This window comes from Apteryx mantelli, chromosome 1, assembly GCF_036417845.1.
Source record: "Apteryx mantelli isolate bAptMan1 chromosome 1, bAptMan1.hap1, whole genome shotgun sequence".
Classification (NCBI taxonomy): Eukaryota; Metazoa; Chordata; class Aves; order Apterygiformes; family Apterygidae; genus Apteryx; species Apteryx mantelli.
The window spans coordinates 197,971,800-197,992,085 of NC_089978.1; the positions used below are offsets into that span (position 1 = coordinate 197,971,800).

Consider the following 20,286-nt stretch of genomic DNA (forward strand, 5'->3'; position numbering starts at 1 on the left):
AGTACCATCATACTTTTTTTTCCAAGCAAAATACTTCCCTCCAGATATGAGAAAACTTAGCTAAAATGGATGTGTGTCTACAGTGAATGCAAGTACAGCTTTATACTTAGCAGTTGCAAGACAGAAGTCAATACTGCATTTGGGAGCCTGAAAGGACCTTGGTGAAGTATTGTAAATCTAGTTTAGGCCACACAGCATGACTCTTATCTGCTAAATAAGCTGGAAAACATCACCTTTCCTATATGATTTGACTGTACCTCTTTAGTATATAGTAAAACACATTCTGCCTTTCCGACTCTAGATTTTAAATTATAGTAGCCAGATATTGGTTAATGATGGAATCTGAAGTAGCCATTATTGTAGGAACTTTTCTTCTTTTTTTCCAAAATATGCTTCTGAATTTTGAAATAATTATGGAGTTCAATGAAAGATACAAAACCTAACTCTCAGACTTCATAGATAAAACGGCATATCTGTGAGTTCTTACTTTCCTACTGCACATTATGGTGCATACATTTCAACTTAGTTTCAAGACTGTAGTTTTCCCTTTTCTGTCAGAAGCAAGGGCATGCAATGTGCTCAAGTTAGTCGTAAGTTACAGGCTTCCAAGTGTTGCAATTGTTACGCAATTCAGGTTTTAAGATCATCTTTATATATATTTCAAAAAATTGAATTGTCAACTAAAACACCTTTAAATCCTAGTTGAAATTAGGTTTAAAACTACATGCTCTTTCTGCCTCAATGCAGCTGCTGCTTAAAATCTACCTTTCACCTTATGGCATAGTTTGTCATTATAGTTTTAGAGAAATTATACCTATTCGGAATAAGTATGAAAAAAGAAATAGAAATCCTGTAAGTAAGTTTCTTACATGACAGGTAAAGAATTTTAACGAAATAAAATCTCCAGAAAACACATGGTGAAAGATTATTAAGTTTTACAAAATGTTTAGCTGTTTGAAGAAATGTTCTTATTTTTGTTGTCCATTGACATAAAACTCCACCAGTAGTCAAAACACTTAAAACGTTCCACTTCTGGAAATGAAATCTGAATAGCGAATATGTCCACATTAATGAGCTGTTTATCCAGAAGAGATGGAAATCATTGATCTTCAAGGACAATTAAAACCAGCAGAAGATGAAAAAATAGAATGGTATTATTGTTAAATGTATGGATTGTACTTTCTTGAGAAGTCAATATACAAACAGGAGTATAAAATGAGATATTGCATTTGCTGGCTATTATGAAATTGCACTGGTTTGCCATTATATGTCCGCAATATGAACCATAATCTAAAGTATCAGCTGTAACATATTGTGTTGTACTGTAAAGAACCCTGGGATAATCAGTAAAAATGGCAGAGGAGCAAAACTGTCTGTCTGGAAAACTTCATTGGACTGTATTGGAATCCATGTTGTTCAACTTCAGTAGTCATGGGATCAGGCCCTTAATTCTTTCATTTATGAAGAATTCATTTTTGTTTTTAGAATATACAGCAGAAACATTGAGAACAGATTCTGTTCTGAAAATACTGTAGTGCCTGAGAAGGAAATGTGCATCTTTGAGGAGTTAAATTAATCATGAGAACATGTCATTGAATCAGAAAAACAGGAGAACTTGGATTGAGGTTAATAATGAGCTTCAAGATGGAATCATTAATGCCTGTGCTCATTAAAAAATAGGAATTAAAGCAGCCCAATTAATGCTCATGCATGAGATCTAAAACCCCATAGTCCAAACAAACAGCAGTGGAAATTGTAATAAAAGATGTTTTGTTCCTGCTTAGAGGTTGTTTCATGCATTTGTGAAACAATAGATAATTTATTCTCCCCTCTTTTTTCAGTATTAAAGGTAAGACCTACCTGCTTCCTTGAAAACTTGTTTCACATAGCCTCAGATGGCAAAATAAAACATCTGTAATAAAATTCCCATGTGCCAATAACACCAAAGCTCATCATGGATTAATGCATCTATGTTGGACTTTGTCCACAGAACAAGCTTTTTGGGGAATCCTCTGCCCTTTAAGGAATTATGCATATGGGTTGTCTCCCTCTGAGTCTTATAAAGAGTAGCAGGAAAAGTGAGATGCTTTGCACTTTTAGACATCTAAAAGGTAGGCATGTTACCTTATCTAGGTGCTTATCACCTCTCTGGGCTAATGGAGAGAGCTGGGTGACTGCTTCCATATAGCTCTAAAATAGGGAGCTTGTAATAACTTTGGGAGGTGTCCATTATTTGGTGAAGAAGCCTGAATGACTGTCCTAGATGAGCTCCCCAACTTCTAAATATCTAGAACAAGGTTAGATGGATTCCACCCCCTCGTAGTGGGATTCCATTTGCAGATGAAGACACCTACATGTCTACAATTAAGCAAGGCAGCCAGGGTCCTTCACATCTTCAGTGAAGAGCCTAGAGAGTTCTTCAACACATCCTGATATAAACGTATTCATTTTTTCAGCTGTGGTGTTATTTAAAGCCTTGTCAAGGACAGTGACAAGCATTGGCCAAGAATTAAAAATATCACTTAGAATTACTCTATTATATATTTCCTGGCCTATCACCGTTAGGGTTTATTATCTGCATTGTGGTAATGCCTATGGGCCTCAGCTCTGACAACAACTGTACTGGATTAGTCATTAATACATGACAAAATGATCTAATTATATATTCATAATAACACAAGACTGAACAACATCAACATTTGGATTGTGGGGTTAGGCAGCTGGGATCTTTTCTTAGATCTTTCCTTACACAGAAATTCACTAAACACCTTTTCTTTCTCCTGTTTTGCTCCTCCTCTTTCATCTGGGCTATCACTGCTAGAGAAAAGTCTTGCATTATGTTCTCATGTACGGCAAAGCAATCTGATCTCGATCGTGAAAAAGCTCTTACAAATGTACTGAATCAGATCACTGCATCAAAGAAGCAGTGCAAACTACTGTGATGTATTGAGCATTTTGTGTATAACAGGAAGCAAAAAGAGTTCTTTGGGGGTTTTTTGTTTTTGTTTTTTTTAACCTATGGCATTACTTAGGTGGCTGTGCAAGGCTCTGATTGAAGGATAACAGAGAAAAAGATACCGGTTGCAAGCATGAGACTTCCTTCCATCTGATCAGTGGAGTGAAATTAAGCTGTCTTCTTTTTGCAACAGGCACACTTATATACAGTACCAGCTTGATGCCCTGTAGCAATGGCCCATTTCATTCATGCATGTTATCATTATTAGAATATAAAGAATTGCAAACAAAGTTTTCAAACTTGGGAGCTAAATCTATATTTAGGCATGCAAAACAAGTAACCAAAGGAGAGTGAGGAAACAACGGGAGTATAAATCTGCAGCTTGCTGATGAGGGCTTACTCCTGTGAAGTCCTGCTGTCCTGGCCTTTTGCTGTTCTGCTCTTTTTGCACTCCCTCTGGTCATTGCTTAATGCAGCTTGCTCTCCTCCACCGCTTAGGAAGATATCCTTTTACCAGACTATTGGACAGGGGGACTCAATTCTTTCCTAGGACTGAGGATGAAACAAAACAGGACTGGGGGTAAAAGAGAAAAAGGTTGTTCTGTGGGAGATAAAAACGCAAAGTAAGGAGTTAAGGGAGTGGCAGAAGATCAGGAGAGCAGTGATAGCTAGGAAAAGAAACATCAAACCTAGGGGACAAATGGTACGGGAGAATGCTGGATTGTATCACTTATGAGAGCTAACACTTTTTCAGACAAAGGAAAAGAGTTTTTTTCTTTAATAAGTCTACTGAGGGGTTTGGATAGGGGTATCTGCAGCCTTCCTGTAGATTTGGCATTCCATTACAGATAAAAAGGCAGTATCTGAGAAGTGCTACAAAATCTAGTATTTAGAATAGTCTGTTGGCTATAATGTTTTGGAAAGAAAGAAATCTACCTGTTTCACCTGTGATCTAATGGCTCTATAACAGATGGTTAGGTGTGTTATTATTGCTATTATCTAGAAAAGGAGTTAAATTGTGTATATGTTTAACTGGTTATAACTGAGTGAGAATACACTAGGGCCAACTGAAGCTACTATAATTAAGCTATCTGTATTAAGACAGGATAACTTGGGCCTGATTTTACAGTCATGGAAAGAAATCATTAAAAAAGAATGTAAATATAGGGAAACATCCAGATTCAGGATATTTCAAATTCATATGGCTAGTGCATGAATTGTACATACAGCACAGACAGTGATTGCAGCTTGACTGTGTTTAACATGTGAATAAAACTGAGAAACGTGATAGATGAATGACAGAAGGTAACAACTGGGAGGATAAACCATGTCATATGATAGATGCAATAATGTTTATAAAGAGAAGTCAATTTTGTGATTCCTAGGTTCAAGCTGATATGTAAGCTGGACCTATTGTGTAGTGTTTGGTCATCAGTACCAGTAATATGAACTGTACAACCCAGCAAAGAAATCTGAATAACAAATCGAGCATAGAGGTGAGCTGTGCTTCTTGGGCAAGAGACAGGAGCAGGGAGAGATTCTGGAGCAGCTGACTGGGGCAGTGATGAACAGCTGCCCCATGGGGTGCAAAGCACAGGTTTGGGCTCCCCAGGTGCCAGCAACCCTGCAGCACTGACAACTCCCAGAGTACTAGTAGTCCTTAAGCCAGTATGGCCTATAGCTAGTGAAAATGGCAGACCTTGAAAGGAAAAAAGAATAAGCACCCGCTTATACAGACTAACTCCCCTTTTCAAAGATATAGGATGCTTTTCCGTCTAGTTCAAATATGTTTAATATAGTTTATTTTCTTTAACATTTTAAATATTTAAATTATTTTCAGTATAATAAGTAGCTTATTAATGCATTAATAGCAACACCCTTCTAGACTGCAGGATTATCATTCTTCCATGTAAATATTTAGAAAATAAAGAGTATGATCAGTGGTACATAAACAACACACTTTTTTCAGATGTCCTAAAAATTGCAGCATTTCTGAGTTCTCTTGGTTAATCTGTGTGAGGTAAACACTTCTGTTTAAATTATCTTTCCTATTATGATCATTAGCATATACAGATAATAAAGAAGACCTCAGCCTCACAGTGGTAATATCCTGAACAAGACAGACCATAGCAGAACATTCTTGGAAGGTGAAATTTGAAATAAGCATCATGCTCTTTTTTATACTGTTCTTTTGAGTTATTCTGTTATTAACTCATTTCATGTAGACATCAAGGAGCAAATAAGCGTAAGGGAAAGGTCTGAAGCAAATGTGTGAGGTGTCTGGGAGAAGTGGAAAGCAAAAAAAAGGGAACATCAGAACATACTTCCAGACAGTGAAGTCTATCAAAAAGTCTTGGAAAGCGTTTGAGATTAGACTTAGTTTTTCCAAGGTCACAGTTTGGTACTTTTTTCCATTTGCACTGAGTGTAATGTTAACAAAAGAAAATCAAACTATAAGACATCCCTTTGTCATCTTTTCTGCCTCCAAGGTGGCTACTGTCCTTCTAAAATGTCTTCTCTTGTTTTTGTTTTCAGGAAACATTATAACAATATCCCAGAAAACAACATACCATGGATGTCTGGGTCAAATGGACAGTAATTTCAGTGTTGCTTACTATGGTCTGTGGCCAATTACTGAAGCAGGCAAAGGCCCCTCTGCTTCTCCACAAGCCTTTCATTGTTGTCTGGAACGCACCCACTGAACAGTGCAGGCTGCAGTATAAGGTAGACCTGGATCTCAGTGTTTTTGACATTGCATCAAACACCAATGAAACTTTGTGTGGATCGAATGTGACAATCTTTTATCACACTCATTTGGGATACTATCCCTATTACTCGGATAATGGAGATCCTGTGAATGGAGGTGTGCCACAAAATGAAAGTCTTACAAAATACCTTAATAAAGCAAAGTCCGACATTGACTATTCCATACCCATGAAGAAATTCCAAGAACTTGCAGTCATTGACTGGGAAAACTGGAGACCCCAGTGGGATAGGAACTGGGGCAATAAAACCATTTATAGAAATAAATCTCTTGAGATGGTTAGGAGACGGCACCCTCAGTGGTCAGAGGACAAAATTAGGAAAGTAGCTAAAGAGGAATTTGAAAAAGCTGGCAAGAGCTTTATGAACAACACTATCCTTCTGGCTGAACATATGAGACCAAACGGTTTGTGGGGTTACTATCTTCACCCAGACTGCTACAATTATGATTACAAAGAACACCCAGAAACGTACACAGGAAAATGCCCAGCCATTGAATCTTCCCGCAATGACCTCCTGCTTTGGCTGTGGAAGGAAAGTACTGCTCTCTACCCTTCTATATATCTGGATTATATATTGAAATCGAGTCCAAATGCACTAAAATTTGTTCACTATCGGGTTAAAGAGGCAATACATATTGCCTCAATTGCTAGAAAAGACTATGTTTTGCCTGTTTTTGTTTACTCCAGACCATTTTATGCCTATACTTTTCATGTTTTAACTGAGGTAAGTGGACAGACTTCTTTATAAATCTAGAGGTTAGAGACAGCCTCTTAGAAAAAGTACTTTCTAAAAATTTTCCTTGTATAGAAGCATTTATGCATTTGTATTTCATATGTAAAACAATCCCTCTAAAAGGAAGTACTACAGTCACAGTATAAAACACTACACCTTTCAATAGTTAATCCTACAGTGTTTTGATCTATTTCTGTAGAGTAGCATTGTATATTTTTAATGAAGATAATTTAGAAAGAAAGTGCAAATAAATTGTTTCCTTAAGTAATTCATTCCAATATTTTAATCTTTAAGACAGCTTGTGGAATGAAGCTGACAAATTTTTGTGAAGTTTGAAACTGATTAGTATAATGGAAAGATAAACTTTAATGAGAAAAGATCCTCCAGGCTTTTTTGTTTCCTTCTCCAAAGGGAAATTCATTCAGTATAGAAATGAACTAATCAAATAAACTAGTCTGGCCTGGAGCGCCTAACTCCTGCATGGTGAGCATTGGCCATCTAGTTTTTCAGAGGTACAACACATTCAAATATCTTCATGATCCAACATTTAGTGCTAACACCTTGGAATCTTTTAAATTAGGAAACCAAGTTTTTGAATGATAGAATGTTCTTTCAACCAGTGATAGAGTACAGTACATATACAGTGGCCACAATATTGGTGGTCAAGCTATATTCATACAAATCCTAAACTAAACAGAAAATGGGAGAGAAGAGGTAAAGAAAGAAGGTCCAGATTCATTTCAGCAGTCCACAAACTGCTTCAGCCTGGAGATGGGAATAGGGGTGTCGTGGTGGATCTCTGCCAACCTGTGAAATGTTTCAAACTGCTCCCTGGAATCAAATGGTATGCCTCATTTTTCGTGCCTGGGGACTCTTTGCAGCTGTTTTCTGTGTGATGTGGGAAGGGAAAGGAAACTGCAGGTCCCAGCTGCCTCAGAAACCATGTACAAGTAGGCAAAGCCAGATTGCATTGAAGGCAAGGGGAGCCACTGGTGTCAGTGCAGACAGGATTTCACCCAAGGTGCCTTTGTTTAAGAACTCAAAACAGAAGGCCATGACATAAATCAGTAGTCTGAAGATGTAGGCTAAAATAATATGTTCTTCATAATATGTCAGCCCCTTAATTAGTATAAAAATACCATGAATGTTATTGAAAGCTATGAAAACTGTTACAAATTGTGCAAAAGTTCAAAATCTGTGGTGATGTAATGTTACAGTTTTACCTTAAGCAATTTTCTGAAAAGTACAGTGGCAATTTGAAATGATATTCCTCGTAAGTTTTTCAATTGTGTATAGCCATTTACTTTTGCATGCCTTAAAGATCACTTTACAACTCACCAGCAGGGGAGATCCATGCACAGCCAGAAAATCATCCTTGGGTTATGCTCCAATACATATTTTCTAATAAGGCACAGTACCCAGTTCTGCAGGCAGTCATGGAGACAGAGCTTGCTGTGTCTCCAGAGTATACATATAGTCTGTGAGAACAGCTTGGGAGCTGCCAGAAACTTGTAGGGTTGTACTTGAGAATACTTTAAATAGCAGTTATCAGGAAATTAATGTTCCTGTTTTCTTTCATAGCCATGAAGCCATGAAGATATTTTAAGTATGCTTTTGTGCAGTCAGATTTGTAGACTAGACTGGAGTTTCCCATTTGAACCACGAGATGCCCCCAAGGGAAGCTCACAAACCTACAAATGAGGTATGAAACCTCCGAGCTCTGGAAACAATTTGCATGAACAAGACATGAAAAGGTGCCAGTGAAGTGCAATGGCATCCAAGCTAAATAATCATGGAAAAACTGGGATACCGGGTTAATAGCCATTTGAGCTCTGACATGGACTGGGACAGGAGAACTGCTCTCCTGTTCCCCTGAGCTGTGCAAGAGTTATGCCATTCTGGTCTAATAGCAATAACTGCTGACACATTCAAGCCTTGTATGAAGCCCTTATGTATACGACATGAAAGATGCAGCAAATATCACAGTGGAAGAAAAGAAATTGAAACAGTGGTTGTGAGTCAGAGTCATTGAGGGAGAGACACAGGTCTAGCTAGCACACCTACAGAAAGACAAAAGGCATAGGCCCAAAACTCATGCAATGGCTATGTCTGCTCTACCTTTTACCCTGACTGCACTTGGAAATCAGGGGAGTTGTTCACAAGGTATCTGAAAAATTCATCTAAACCATTTATAAATAGTGAATTGGGATCCCAATCACTATGAATGATTTCTGTATCTGTTAAAAATGAGCATAAGCAGTTTGCTGTCTGTAGAATATTTAGAAACTATCTTCCTTAACAATTCATTATTAACTACATGGGAGGGGTAAGTTGCACAGAAGCATCTGTGCTTCCTGACTAGATGACTGAAGTCATTAATAAAGCAAGATGACAACTAACAAATGATGAATAATGGATACCAACTTCTTTCACTCACATACAGATAGTCTTCTCTGAAGCCAGGGTGTGCATGTATACAAAGGCCATTCCCTGCAACCAAACTAGGCTTGCACTAGCATTCCTGTATAAAGAAAAAGCATGTCTGAAACTAATGACTGTTCCAAATGTGAAGGAAAGATTACAGAAATAATTCTTTTCCTTTTCTGCAACATGTGACTTGGACTGACTGTTCTGTTTCCCCTCATACCCATAAACTGGAACAGCTTAGCTCACCTCCTATTTTTTTAGTATACAGTGCAGTTACTTGGCTGACCAAAATATGGAGAAGCATTGATGGGAGATAGAGCCTCCTTCTGTGTGTCAAGTCAGCTGCCTGCTAGGAAATAGCCCAGAATACTCTTGAGGATCTTTGGTTGTTGCACACTGCCCTGAAAAGCTGGAACAAGAATTAACATCAGTAGGGAACAGGCTTTACTGAAATGTTTATCACTCATACAAATACCAAACACCTGGGTGGCAGCTGACCCAGAAATTTGTCTCTTTAGCACAGGCATGTAACATGCATGCCAGAGGATCTGATACAAAGAGTGAAACAGGATTTCTCACCCAGAAAAATGCCAGTATGGCCATATTTAAAATGATGTCTACATTTTTTATAAACTCATATTTCCTGCATATGACTCCACAGGGATTAGAAGCAGAGGCCAAGAATACCTGCTTAACAGTCCATCTGTTTGTCTACTTACATTTATATGGAAGAGCCATGCCAGTGCTCCCCCTGCTAGTGCCAAGCTGTAGTCTGTGAGGAAGACTCTAGGTTCAGCCCTGAAGGCAGGATCATTGCAAAAGTTTCACATGTGTCTGAGGCCTCTCTTGGAGCTTACTCAGGGCTTCAGGGAGGTACCTCTCTGTCTCTGCTTCCAAGTTGCATCTCTCAGCAGTTATGAGAGGCACTTATGTTTCTTTTTTTTTCTTTTTTTCAAAAAATCCAAAAGTGATACTTTTAGTTTTAACCATGACTGTGGCAGAAAAGAGTGGTGGTGGTAACTTCCTTTTTATGCAATAGTCTAGTGATCAGAGCACTGATCTCTGCTGCAGGAGCTCTCAGTTCAGTTCTCCTCTCAGACTGTTGAAGCTGAAATCCAGGTCTGTCATTTGCTTAAAAATGTCCTACTCACTAGTGGTTATTCAGGTATATTGGTGTACAGGTGGAAGACAAGGGGGAGTATTCCTTTTCCCCTTTTCAGCCTGTGTTGGACATCAGAAAAGGATTAGGGAATTACTGGACCAAAAAGAATGAGAGTATAAGAGAATAAGTGAATGAGATGGTACAACCTCATGGTCATAGGCTATTTAGGGAAGAGCCCTTCCGGGCTAAAGGTTTTTGAGACACTTAATGTGAGTCAGTCATTCAGTAAAAGACATAACTATGCCTAGAAATGACAGGCAAAAATCTGATTTCCTTCCTTGCAGGCAAGTTCCCTAATTACTAAGCTGAATTAATTATAAACTTTAGAGTTCGGTTCACACTTGTTTCTCTTGCTCTCCTTTGAATCTTTCATTATATGGTGCAGAGTGAAATGGCATCTGAAAGAAAAAAGGCACTTCTCTAAGGGCTGCCTTAGCCTCATGGTGAAGATAACCCCCACATACTGGGAGATGACATATATCTGAAGCACAGGAGAAGAGAGGAAAATACAGCCTATATCTTTCTAATTCTTCCTCTGCGTGAGGATTTTCACCACTAGACCTTTATATTAACGAACAAGAGAAGAGGAAATTTAAAGAGGAGGGAGAGTGTTTAAATGAAATTCCATATAATTTTTTGGAAGGGAGTTGCTGTTTTCTGCAGCATCCAACACCTGGGCAGATGCAATGGGTATCCTTTGAGCACCCCTAGAGAAATGTGCCTTCCAATCAAATGCTAAGTTTTTGATCCTGGTGTTAGTGTGAGAAAGATGCTGAGTTTCTCAGTATTGACAAGGGAATGATTCTAGATGTGCACAAAAATGGAAGCTTAGGTGGTTAGGAAATTTCAGTTGTGAAAATATCACTCTGCCTATGGAATTTACACATATGGAGAATTAGAGTAACTTTAAGGATATGCTCTTGGATCTAAATATCTTAATTCCATATAAATCATATATGAAGTGCCAAAATTCTTTTGGAATCACCTTTATGGATCTGGATCTGAACAATTTCTCCAAGTAACAAAAGGAAGTTGTGGAAGGTGAGGGCATAGAGCCTGGATTTTACGGGATAACAGAATCACAGAATAGTTGGGGTTGGAAGGGACCTCTGGAGATCACCTGGTTCAACTTCCTGTTCAAGAAGGGTCAGCTAGAGCAGGTTGCCCAGGACAATGTCTAGTCGGTTTTTGAATATATCCAAGGATGGAGACTCCACAACTTCTTTGGGTAATCTGTTCCAATGTTCAGCCACCCTCATAGTGAAAAAGTGTTTTCTTGTGTTCAAGTGGAATTTCCTGTGTTTCAGTTTGTGCCCATTGTATCTTGTTCTGCCCATTGCCTCTTGTACTGACTTCTGGTCAAGCACTTTAACTGCTAAAGCATATCACTTACAAAATCTTTATTTTGTGTTTCCCAGATCTTAGTTCAGTCAATGATGCAAAATATCTATTGATTCTTTAGTTTTTATGACTGAAAAAGTTTCATTAATTTGTTAATGAGATCTGAACTGTGCTAGTGCACAGCTAGAATCACAGCCCAGTCTTTGTATATGGATAATCTTTATAAAGTGCTTTGCAGATGAAAAGGGTTTGGGATCACTCTTTACTAAGAAGTCAGGTTATATTTCACATTCTCTTAACATTTGATATTTTGATCTTTAATTCATACTTTTTTTTTTCTTTTTCCTACCAAATTAAATCCTGTGAGGAAAAAAAGATCCTCTCCCACATGAAAATAACACCTGCAGCAGGTCCTTTTATAAGGACACTGAACTATATACTTTTATAGGGCACTGAACTATATACTTTTAAGAGTAATAACATTCTTTCAAAGACTGCTTGGATGATCAGCAGCAATGTGAACTTCAGGTGAAACCAATTATTGTTTGTAACACTAAACCCTACACTAAGAACCAGTAGGCAAGCTCTACTCTGTACAACTTCTGTAGGTTTTCCTACAATATTTTGTCTCACCTTCAGTTAAAGGTCAAAATCACTGCTCATTGTGACTTCTCTGTAATTGTCTTCAACCCTTCAGCACAATCTCCCTTTCCCAACATATTTATTTATGCCTTCTTTTATTTCTCTTCAACCATAAATGTTTCAGGAACAGGAATTCTTATTCCGCATCAGTAAATCAACAGGCACACTTACACACTGAAATAAATTATTTATTAATAATACAGAATAGTAAGAAAATAGTCCATCCACTCTATTAATCTGAATTTCTCTGACCGCCATACTCTCGTAATTTGGTTGGTCATTTGGATTGTTTTCTCCTAAGAAGGGATGACAAGACTGTATCAAAGACTAACTTTTTAAGGAAATTTGCTGGTTCTTCATACAATTAAGAAAAATTACAGAATTTGTCATTACAAAAAATGATCAGGAGCTACTTATTAATCATTTATTGTGGGTAGGATTGGTTTTAGATGTAAGACTTGAAGATCCTTCCTCTATATTAAATCTATAAGATTTAATTGCATTTCTCCTGATGCAGTATTCACAGAATCACAGAATCACAGAATCACTGAGGTTGGAAGGGACCTCTGGAGATCACCTAGTCCAACCCCCCTGCTCAAGCAGGGTCACCTAGAGCACATTGCACAGGATTGCATCCAGGCGTGTTTTGAATATCTCCAGAGAAGGAGACTCCACCACCTCTCTGGGCAACCTGTTCCAGTGCTCTGTCACCCTCACAGTGAAAAAGTTTTTCCTCATGTTCAGATGGAAGTGTCTGTGTTTCAGTTTGTGCCCGTTGCCTCGTGTCCTGTCACTGGGCACCACTGAAAAGAGTCTGGTCCCATCCTCTCGACACCCTCCCTTCAGATACTTGTACACATTGATAAGATCCCCTCTCAGCCTTCTCTTCTCCAGGCTAAACAGGCCCAGCTCTCTCAGCCTTTCCTCATAAGAGAGATGCTCCAGTCCCCTAATCATCTTTGTAGCCCTTCGCTGGACTTGCTCCAGTAGTGCCACATCCCTCTTGTACTGGGGAGCCCAGAACTGGACGCAGTACTCCAGATGTGGCCTCACCAGGGCTGAGGAGAGGGGGAGAATCACCTCCCTCGACCTGCTGGCAACACTCTTCCTGATGCAGCCCAGGATACCATTGGCCTTCTTGGCCACAAGGGCACATTGCTGCCTCATGCTTAACTTGGTGTCCACCAGCACTCCCAGGTCCTTCTCTGCAGAGCTGCTTTCCAGCAGGTCAACCCCCAACCTGTACTGGTGACTGGGGTTATTCCTCCCCAGGTGCAGCACCCTGCACTTGCCTTTGTTGAACTTCAGGAGGTTCCTCTCCGCCCACCTCTCCAGCCTGTCCAGGTCTCTCTGAATGGCAGCACAGCCCTCTGGTGTATCGGCCACTCCTCCCAGTTTTGTATCGTCAGCAAACTCGCTGAGGGTGCACTCTGTGCCTTCATCCAGGTCATTGATGAAGAAGTTGAACAAGACTGGACCCAGTACTGACCCCTGGGGGACACCGCTAGCTACAGGCCTCCAACTAGACTCTGTGCCACTGATCACAACTCTCTGAGCTCTGCCATTCAGGCAGTTCTCAATCCACCTCACTGTCCACTCATCCAGCCCACACTTCCTGAGCTTGTCTATGAGGATGCTATGGGAGACAGTGTCAAAAGCCTTGCTGAAGTCTAGGTAGACAACATCCACTGCTCTCCCCTCATCTACCCAGCCTGTCATTCCATCATAGAAGGCTATCAGATTGGTTAGGCATGATTTCCCCTTGGTGAAGCCATGCTGACTACTCCTGATCACCTTCTTGTCCTCCACATGCTTGGAGATGGCCTCCAGGATGAGCTGCTCCATCACCTTTCCAGGGATGGAGGTGAGGCTGACTGGCCTGTAGTTCCCTGGGTCCTCCTTCTTGCCCTTTTTGAAGACTGGGGTGACATTGGCTTTCTTCCAGTCCTCGGGCACCTCTCCTGTTCTCCATGACTTTTCAAAGATGATGGAGAGTGGCTTAGCAATAATGTCCGCCAGCTCCCTCAGCACTCGTGGGTGCATCCCATCAGGGCCCATGGATTTGTGGGTGTCAAGTTTGCTTAAATGATCTCTAACCCACTCCTCCTCGACCAAGGGAAAGTCTTCCTCTCTCCAGACTTTCTCTCTTGCCTCCAGGGTCTGGGGTTCCTGAGGGCTGGCCTGAGCAGTAAAGACTGAAGCAAAGAAGGCATTCAGTAACTCTGCCTTCTCTGCATCCTTCGTCACCAGGGCACCCACCCCATTCAGCAAAGGGCCCACATTTTCCCTAGTCTTCCTCTTACTGCTGATGTATTTGAAGAAGCCCTTCTTGCTGTCCTTGACATCTCTCGCCAGATTTAATTCCAAATGGGCCTTAGCCTTCCTCGTTGCATCCCTGCATACTCTGACAACATTCCTATATTCCTCCCAAGTGGCCTGTCCCCCTTTCCACTTTCTGTATACTTCCTTCTTCTGCTTGAGTTTTGCCAGGAGCTCCTTGCTCATCCATGCAGGTCTCCTGCCTCCTTTGCTTGACTTCCTACTCATAGGGATGCACCGCTCTTGAGCCTGGAGGAGGTGATGTTTGAATATTAACCAGCTCTCTTGAACGTCCCTTCCTTCTAGGGCCCTCACCCATGGGATTCCTCCAAGTAGGTCCCTGAAGAGGCCAAAGTTTGCTCTCCTGAAGTCCAGGGTTGCGATCCTACTTGGTGCCCTGCTGCCTCCTCGCAGGATCCTGAACTCCACCATCTCATGGTCACTGCAGCCAAGGCAGCCCCCAACCTTCACATCTTCCACCAGTCCTTCTTTTTTTGTTAGTACGAGGTCCTGCAGCACACCTCTCCTTGTTGGCTCCTCCACCACCTGTGTCAAGAAGTTGTCACCAATGCTCTGCAGGAACCTCCAGGACTGTTTGTGCCTAGCTGTGTTGTCTTTCCAGCAGATATCGGGGTGGCTGAAGTCCCCCATGAGAACCAGGGCCTGGGATTGTGAGGCTACTTCCAGCTGTCTGTAGAAGGCCTCATCGACTTCCTCTTCCTGATCAGGTGGCCTGTAGTAAACACCCACAACAGTGTCACCTCTGTTAGCCTGCCCTTTAATCCTTACCCATAAGCTCTCGACTTGCTCTTCATCCACCCCTAGGCACAGCTCCATACATTCCAGTTGCTCTCTCACATAAAGAGCAACTCCACCACCTCGCTTTCCTGGCCTGTCTTTCCTAAAAAGCACATAGCCATCCATGACAGCATTCCAGTCATGTGAGCTATCCCACCATGTCTCTGTAATGGCAATGAGATCATGGCCCTGCGACCGCACACACATCTCTAGTTCTTCCTGTTTGTTCCCCATGCTGCGTGCATTGGTGTACAGGCATTTCAGGGAGGTGATCGAGCATGCAGGTTTCCCAGGAGGGGTAAAAGAGGGTCCTCCATAGCCACATCCCATGTGTACTTCCCTGGCTGCATTCACCTGCTGGAGGCATCCCGACTTGAGCAGTCTTTTGCCAACTACCCTGTCACTATAACTCTCCCCTTCCCCCATCATACCTAGTTTAAAGCCCTCCTTACCAGGTTGGCCAACCTGTTGGCAAAGACCCGCGTGCCCCGCCTCGTGAGGTGGATCCCATCTCTCGCCATCAGTTGTCGATCTTCAAACAGGGTCCCATGGTCGTAGAAACCAAAACCCTGTTGCCAACACCAGCGGCGCAGCCAGTCGTTAACCTGGAAAGTCCATCTCCTCCTCCTCTCATCCATCCCCCTCACTGGCAGGATTGAGGAGAAGATGACCTGGGCTCCCAGACCCTTGACCACCATCCCCAGAGCTCTGAAATCCTGCTTGATGGTCTCCAGTTTGCCCTTGGTGTCATTGGCGCCCACATGGAAGAGCAGCAGTGGGTAATAGTCTGAAGCGTGGACGAGCCTTGGCAGTCTTTGCCTGACATCTCTCACACGAGCCCCCGGCAGGCCACAAACCTCTCTAGACATGAGGTCAGGTCGGCAGATAGATGCCTCCGTCCCCTGCAGCAGGGAGTCCCCCACAACAATCACCCGCCGCTTTTTCCGGGTGTTCCGGCAGGGCACAGTCTCACCATTCCATTCTTACTTCTCCAGTTTGTCTGGAAAGAGCCCTTGTGAGTAAACTGTAATGTTTTTATTAGTAGTAGTCCTGCTCATGAACAAAGACCTATGCAAGCCTCTTGACAGAAGAACTGTAATCTGAAGAGTGCTTTTATTGTGAAGACTATACTGCAAGGACCAGTGTTTCCTCCAGGAAAAAAAACAAAAAAACAAAAAAACAGTGCCTGGATGCCTGGATCCTAAAGCTTTTTTATTTTTATATCTGTGGTTTTCTGATGTCTATTTTTGGCCTTCTCCTTTTTCAGACTGATCTGGTGAATACTATCGGTGAGAGTGCTGCCTTGGGAGCAGCTGGAGTTGTTCTTTGGGGGAGTATGCAATATGCCAGTTCAAAGGTAAGTGATGTTGGTTTATTATTATTTAGGAATACCCTCAACAGTTCTTCTCTACCACCAGCCAGTTCTGTGCTTTAGTTAGGCCCAAAAGTCTCATTCTTGCAGAGCAGAAAAAATGGAGTTTGGCGAGTTAGGGGGTGCTCTACCTAGTCATTAGTGGAAACTGTGTTGAAATGACAGATGGAGAATAATGTCACTACAAGAAAAAGCCTGCTTTCTCCTCTTCCTCTCCTCAGGTGTTCATAAATAATCCATCTGTAAGTGATGGAGGGGGCAAGGTATCCCAGTACTGCTGGAATTGCTCCAGACATTAAGCGTATTTTTAAATCAGGTAGTGTGTGTTTTCATAGGAGGCATGGCAGGCTGGCTTACGCTTCACCCTTGTGGGAAGAGCATCATGCCTGAGCCTGGAAGGGGCTTTCGTGCCCTCTCTGCTTTTGATGCAGTCTGTCGTCCTCCTGCTGAAGTCTCTGGCAAAGCACCACCTACTTCAGCACAGGAAGAAGAAAACCTGAACTAGAGCAACAGCCAGAGGATTTCAGAGCTTTTTAGCCACAGTTGCAACAACTTCTATGCCAGTTTCTGAAAAAGATGCAGCTGCTAATAAATTGAAGGAGTTAGAGTGTTTGGGATCAAAGCTATGAATCAATATGTGCTTTAAAGCCTAACTGTGGCACATTGCTCCTTTTCAACAGCTACCAGAAATCTCTACATAAGAAACTAGTTAGTCTTAGATTAACATACAAACTCTCTTTCTGTTTACTAGGACACACCGCCTTCCCTCAATTCACTCTAAAACACTGTGTATTGCTACTAAGCACCGAAATAGAGAATATAATAAAAGTTAATATTTTGCTAATCTTACACATGGAAATAATCTCACTTAAACCAATAGATTACTCCAATATGTAAATCCAACAAGAATTATCTCAGTATCTTACTTTAGCTCCAAACAGTTTTATACTAGTATTTTATGAAACATATGGAATTTGGCCATAATGTTAGCTACTGAGTAATTTGTCACAGTCTTTTATTTTTTATAGGAAAGCTGTTCAACTGTGAAACGTTACATTGACGGCCCCTTAGGGCATTATGTCATTAATGTGACTTCTGCAGCCAAACTCTGTAGCAAAGTCCTGTGCAAGAAGAACGGAAGATGTATCCGCAAAAACAGTGGCTCCTCTGCTTACCTCCATTTGTCACCCAATAATTTTAAGATTCAAGTCCATCACTCTGAGATGGGCCCAAGATTCCAGGTGACTGGAAAACTGAGCCTGAAAAATACAGAAGCCATGAGGCAGCGATTCATGTGTCAGTGTTACCAAGGCTGGACAGGAATATTTTGTGAACTGCCTGACCAAAGGCTAATGGAGCGCTGGGTTCACTTTGTGTTCAGCAGGTCAAGAAAACAGAAGCTTTATATCTTCCTCTTAGGAGCCATGCAGCTTCTTCTCCTTTGTACTGCACACTAAATTTTTCTGAAGTAGTGCAACGAAATCAGAGATGGTGCCACTAAAACTTATATTCTTTAGAAAGTTTATATTACAAAGGGAAATAGTATTACTGATTAAATAATTTTATTCTGTTTTGTTCATGGTCCCAGTCCTTCTGGAATTGCTCCAGATATTAAGTGTATTTTTAAAGCACCCCTGCTATTTTTGGAACAGCTCCTTTACTGCTAGCTCAGTTTTTACTTATGCCTTAAACAAATAAACCTTCTGCTGCTACAGTGGGAGTTTTGCCTGAGTAAAAAAAGTTGAATAAAGCTGTATAAGGACTCATCTATGTACAAACTTAAAAAAGGACCCAGATCCTCTTTGTTTCAGGGCTGGATGACTTAACACATGGTGATGAGGAGATTTTTCATGTGGACCAGGCATCCCAGTCCGTTCACTACAGCTCCTGCTGAAATGAAATGGGGTGTTTTGTGTGAGCAGCCACAGTGTCCAGATCCACATCCACCACAAGTTACTGATTTCACTGCTTCCCTAGAAACCTCTGCAGAGAAAATGTGAAGAGTGCAAGAATTATACATTGGTGCACATATTTAAAATATATATATTCAAGTCCTGAAGCTGATTTGTGTTACTTCTGGAGGTATCAGTATTTCCAGTGATATTTTTGTCCCATCAGTTTCAAAGGTACAGTTTGACTAAAGCAAGATCATCTCTGTGATTTCCAGTCATTTGGTCAAATGTTCATTTTCCCACAACTGCAGTCAACCAGCAGAACTTATGTGCATTTAGATCAGGGCTCCTGAGCTTTGTCCTGGCAGGTGGCACTTCACAAAGTTGCTGCCAAGGCAGAAGAAAGGACACGTCTCCTTTTTCCTCTGCCCACCTGGAAAGCAAGCAGCCTCGCGCTTTCTCTCTCTTCTTAGCCAGGCCCCTTTCTTGATATTGGCCTAAATTACTTTAAACATTACCATGTCTCTGTGCATTATAATTTGCCTGGGTGTTCTTTGTGCTCCGCTGTTATTGCTGAATATTTTTTCATGGTAACCCCTCCCCCCCCCAAAAAAAAACCCAAAAAACTTTCCTTCATTTCCTAGGGCCAGATTCACAGCTGGTGTGAGCTGTGGTGCTCAGGTTCACTCCAGCCAAGGACCCAGAGTATGACAGAACTGTAATGGATATTTTAAGGCTGCAGTGATCACTTTAAACCTAGACACTGAAGAAGGAATGACTTCATTTAAATAGAGATTTATTGCTAGCCATGGTGTTTTGAATCACTCTGTAATGACATGTTGTGCTGAGAAGCCACAGAAGAGATTTGCCACTGACCTTTTACTTTATAGCACGTAACAGCAATGGATGACAGCAAAGTGAAGGTAAAAAAAATCATTTTTTAGTGTGGGAGAGAAGGAATTAAAATGCAAGTTTAGGAAAACTGAAAGCTGTTAACACAGAATCAAGCTAGAGTGTTTACTTTTTTTTTTCTTGATTATGTATATTCTGCTTTAGCTCCTTTTTTCAGCTGAGTTTGACAAAGTTCAGGGGAAAGTTACTGGTACTTTAATGTAGTAAGTAAGTGCATTGAAACCATTCGCTCATTTTTACTAAATACCTGTCATCAGTAATAGATCTGTATTTAAACTGGATGTTTCTGCTTTGTAGAACACTAACCTGCGTTCTAAAACCATGATGTGATGTGAAAATATTATAATGTCATGGGTTGTGTCACTGAAATGTGTTTTAAAAATGTTGTGTGTGTCACATTGTAAAGTGTTTCTATTATTTCTATAGGTACATAAGAATAAACTGTTTAATGACTTATATACAAAATTTATTTGGATAACATAAATTCAATTAAACTGATATAAGCTCTTAGTCAGCTAAAGTTCTGGTACTTTGTGGGAAATTTATACAAACAATACAAAGGCTGTGAGTGAAGTGGCAATTTTCCTGATTCAGCCTGTGATGTATATTCCCTATTAGTGTACACTGACAGAACCTTACTAAAGTCCCTAGGGCTTTGTCAGTTTATCTCAGGTGTAAATCTGTGCAACAGCTCTTCTTTAGTCTAGGCTACCATCTCACACACAGGAGTATATGAATGTCTATAGCAGCACATCTGCCTGGATACAGAGGTCTTTGGATTTGGCTCAAATATTTCTGCAAAGAACTGCAAGGCCAGTTCTGCACCCTGATCACCAAACTGACTTCAGTAGATTTCTCTGGGTAAAATCAAAATCAGAATTTGTTCTGAGCTCCTTAATCACTCTTAATGGAGCTAAGCACTTAAGTGAATGTACTTTTACAGTTTTTTTTATATTTCAGCTAGCTA

General features: G+C 40.9%; 1 protein-coding gene across 1 annotated transcript; it reads left to right on the plus strand.

The window, feature by feature from the left end:
* The first annotated feature begins 5,527 nt into the window (after nucleotides 1-5,527).
* LOC106495911 (hyaluronidase-1-like) lies at nucleotides 5,528-17,972 on the plus strand. Its single transcript, XM_013956473.1, has 3 exons — nucleotides 5,528-6,445; nucleotides 16,411-16,500; nucleotides 17,544-17,972. The coding sequence occupies exons 1-3, from the start codon at nucleotides 5,528-5,530 to the stop codon at nucleotides 17,970-17,972; spliced, it is 1,437 nt and encodes a 478-aa protein (XP_013811927.1).
* Nucleotides 17,973-20,286: the final 2,314 nt, after the last annotated feature.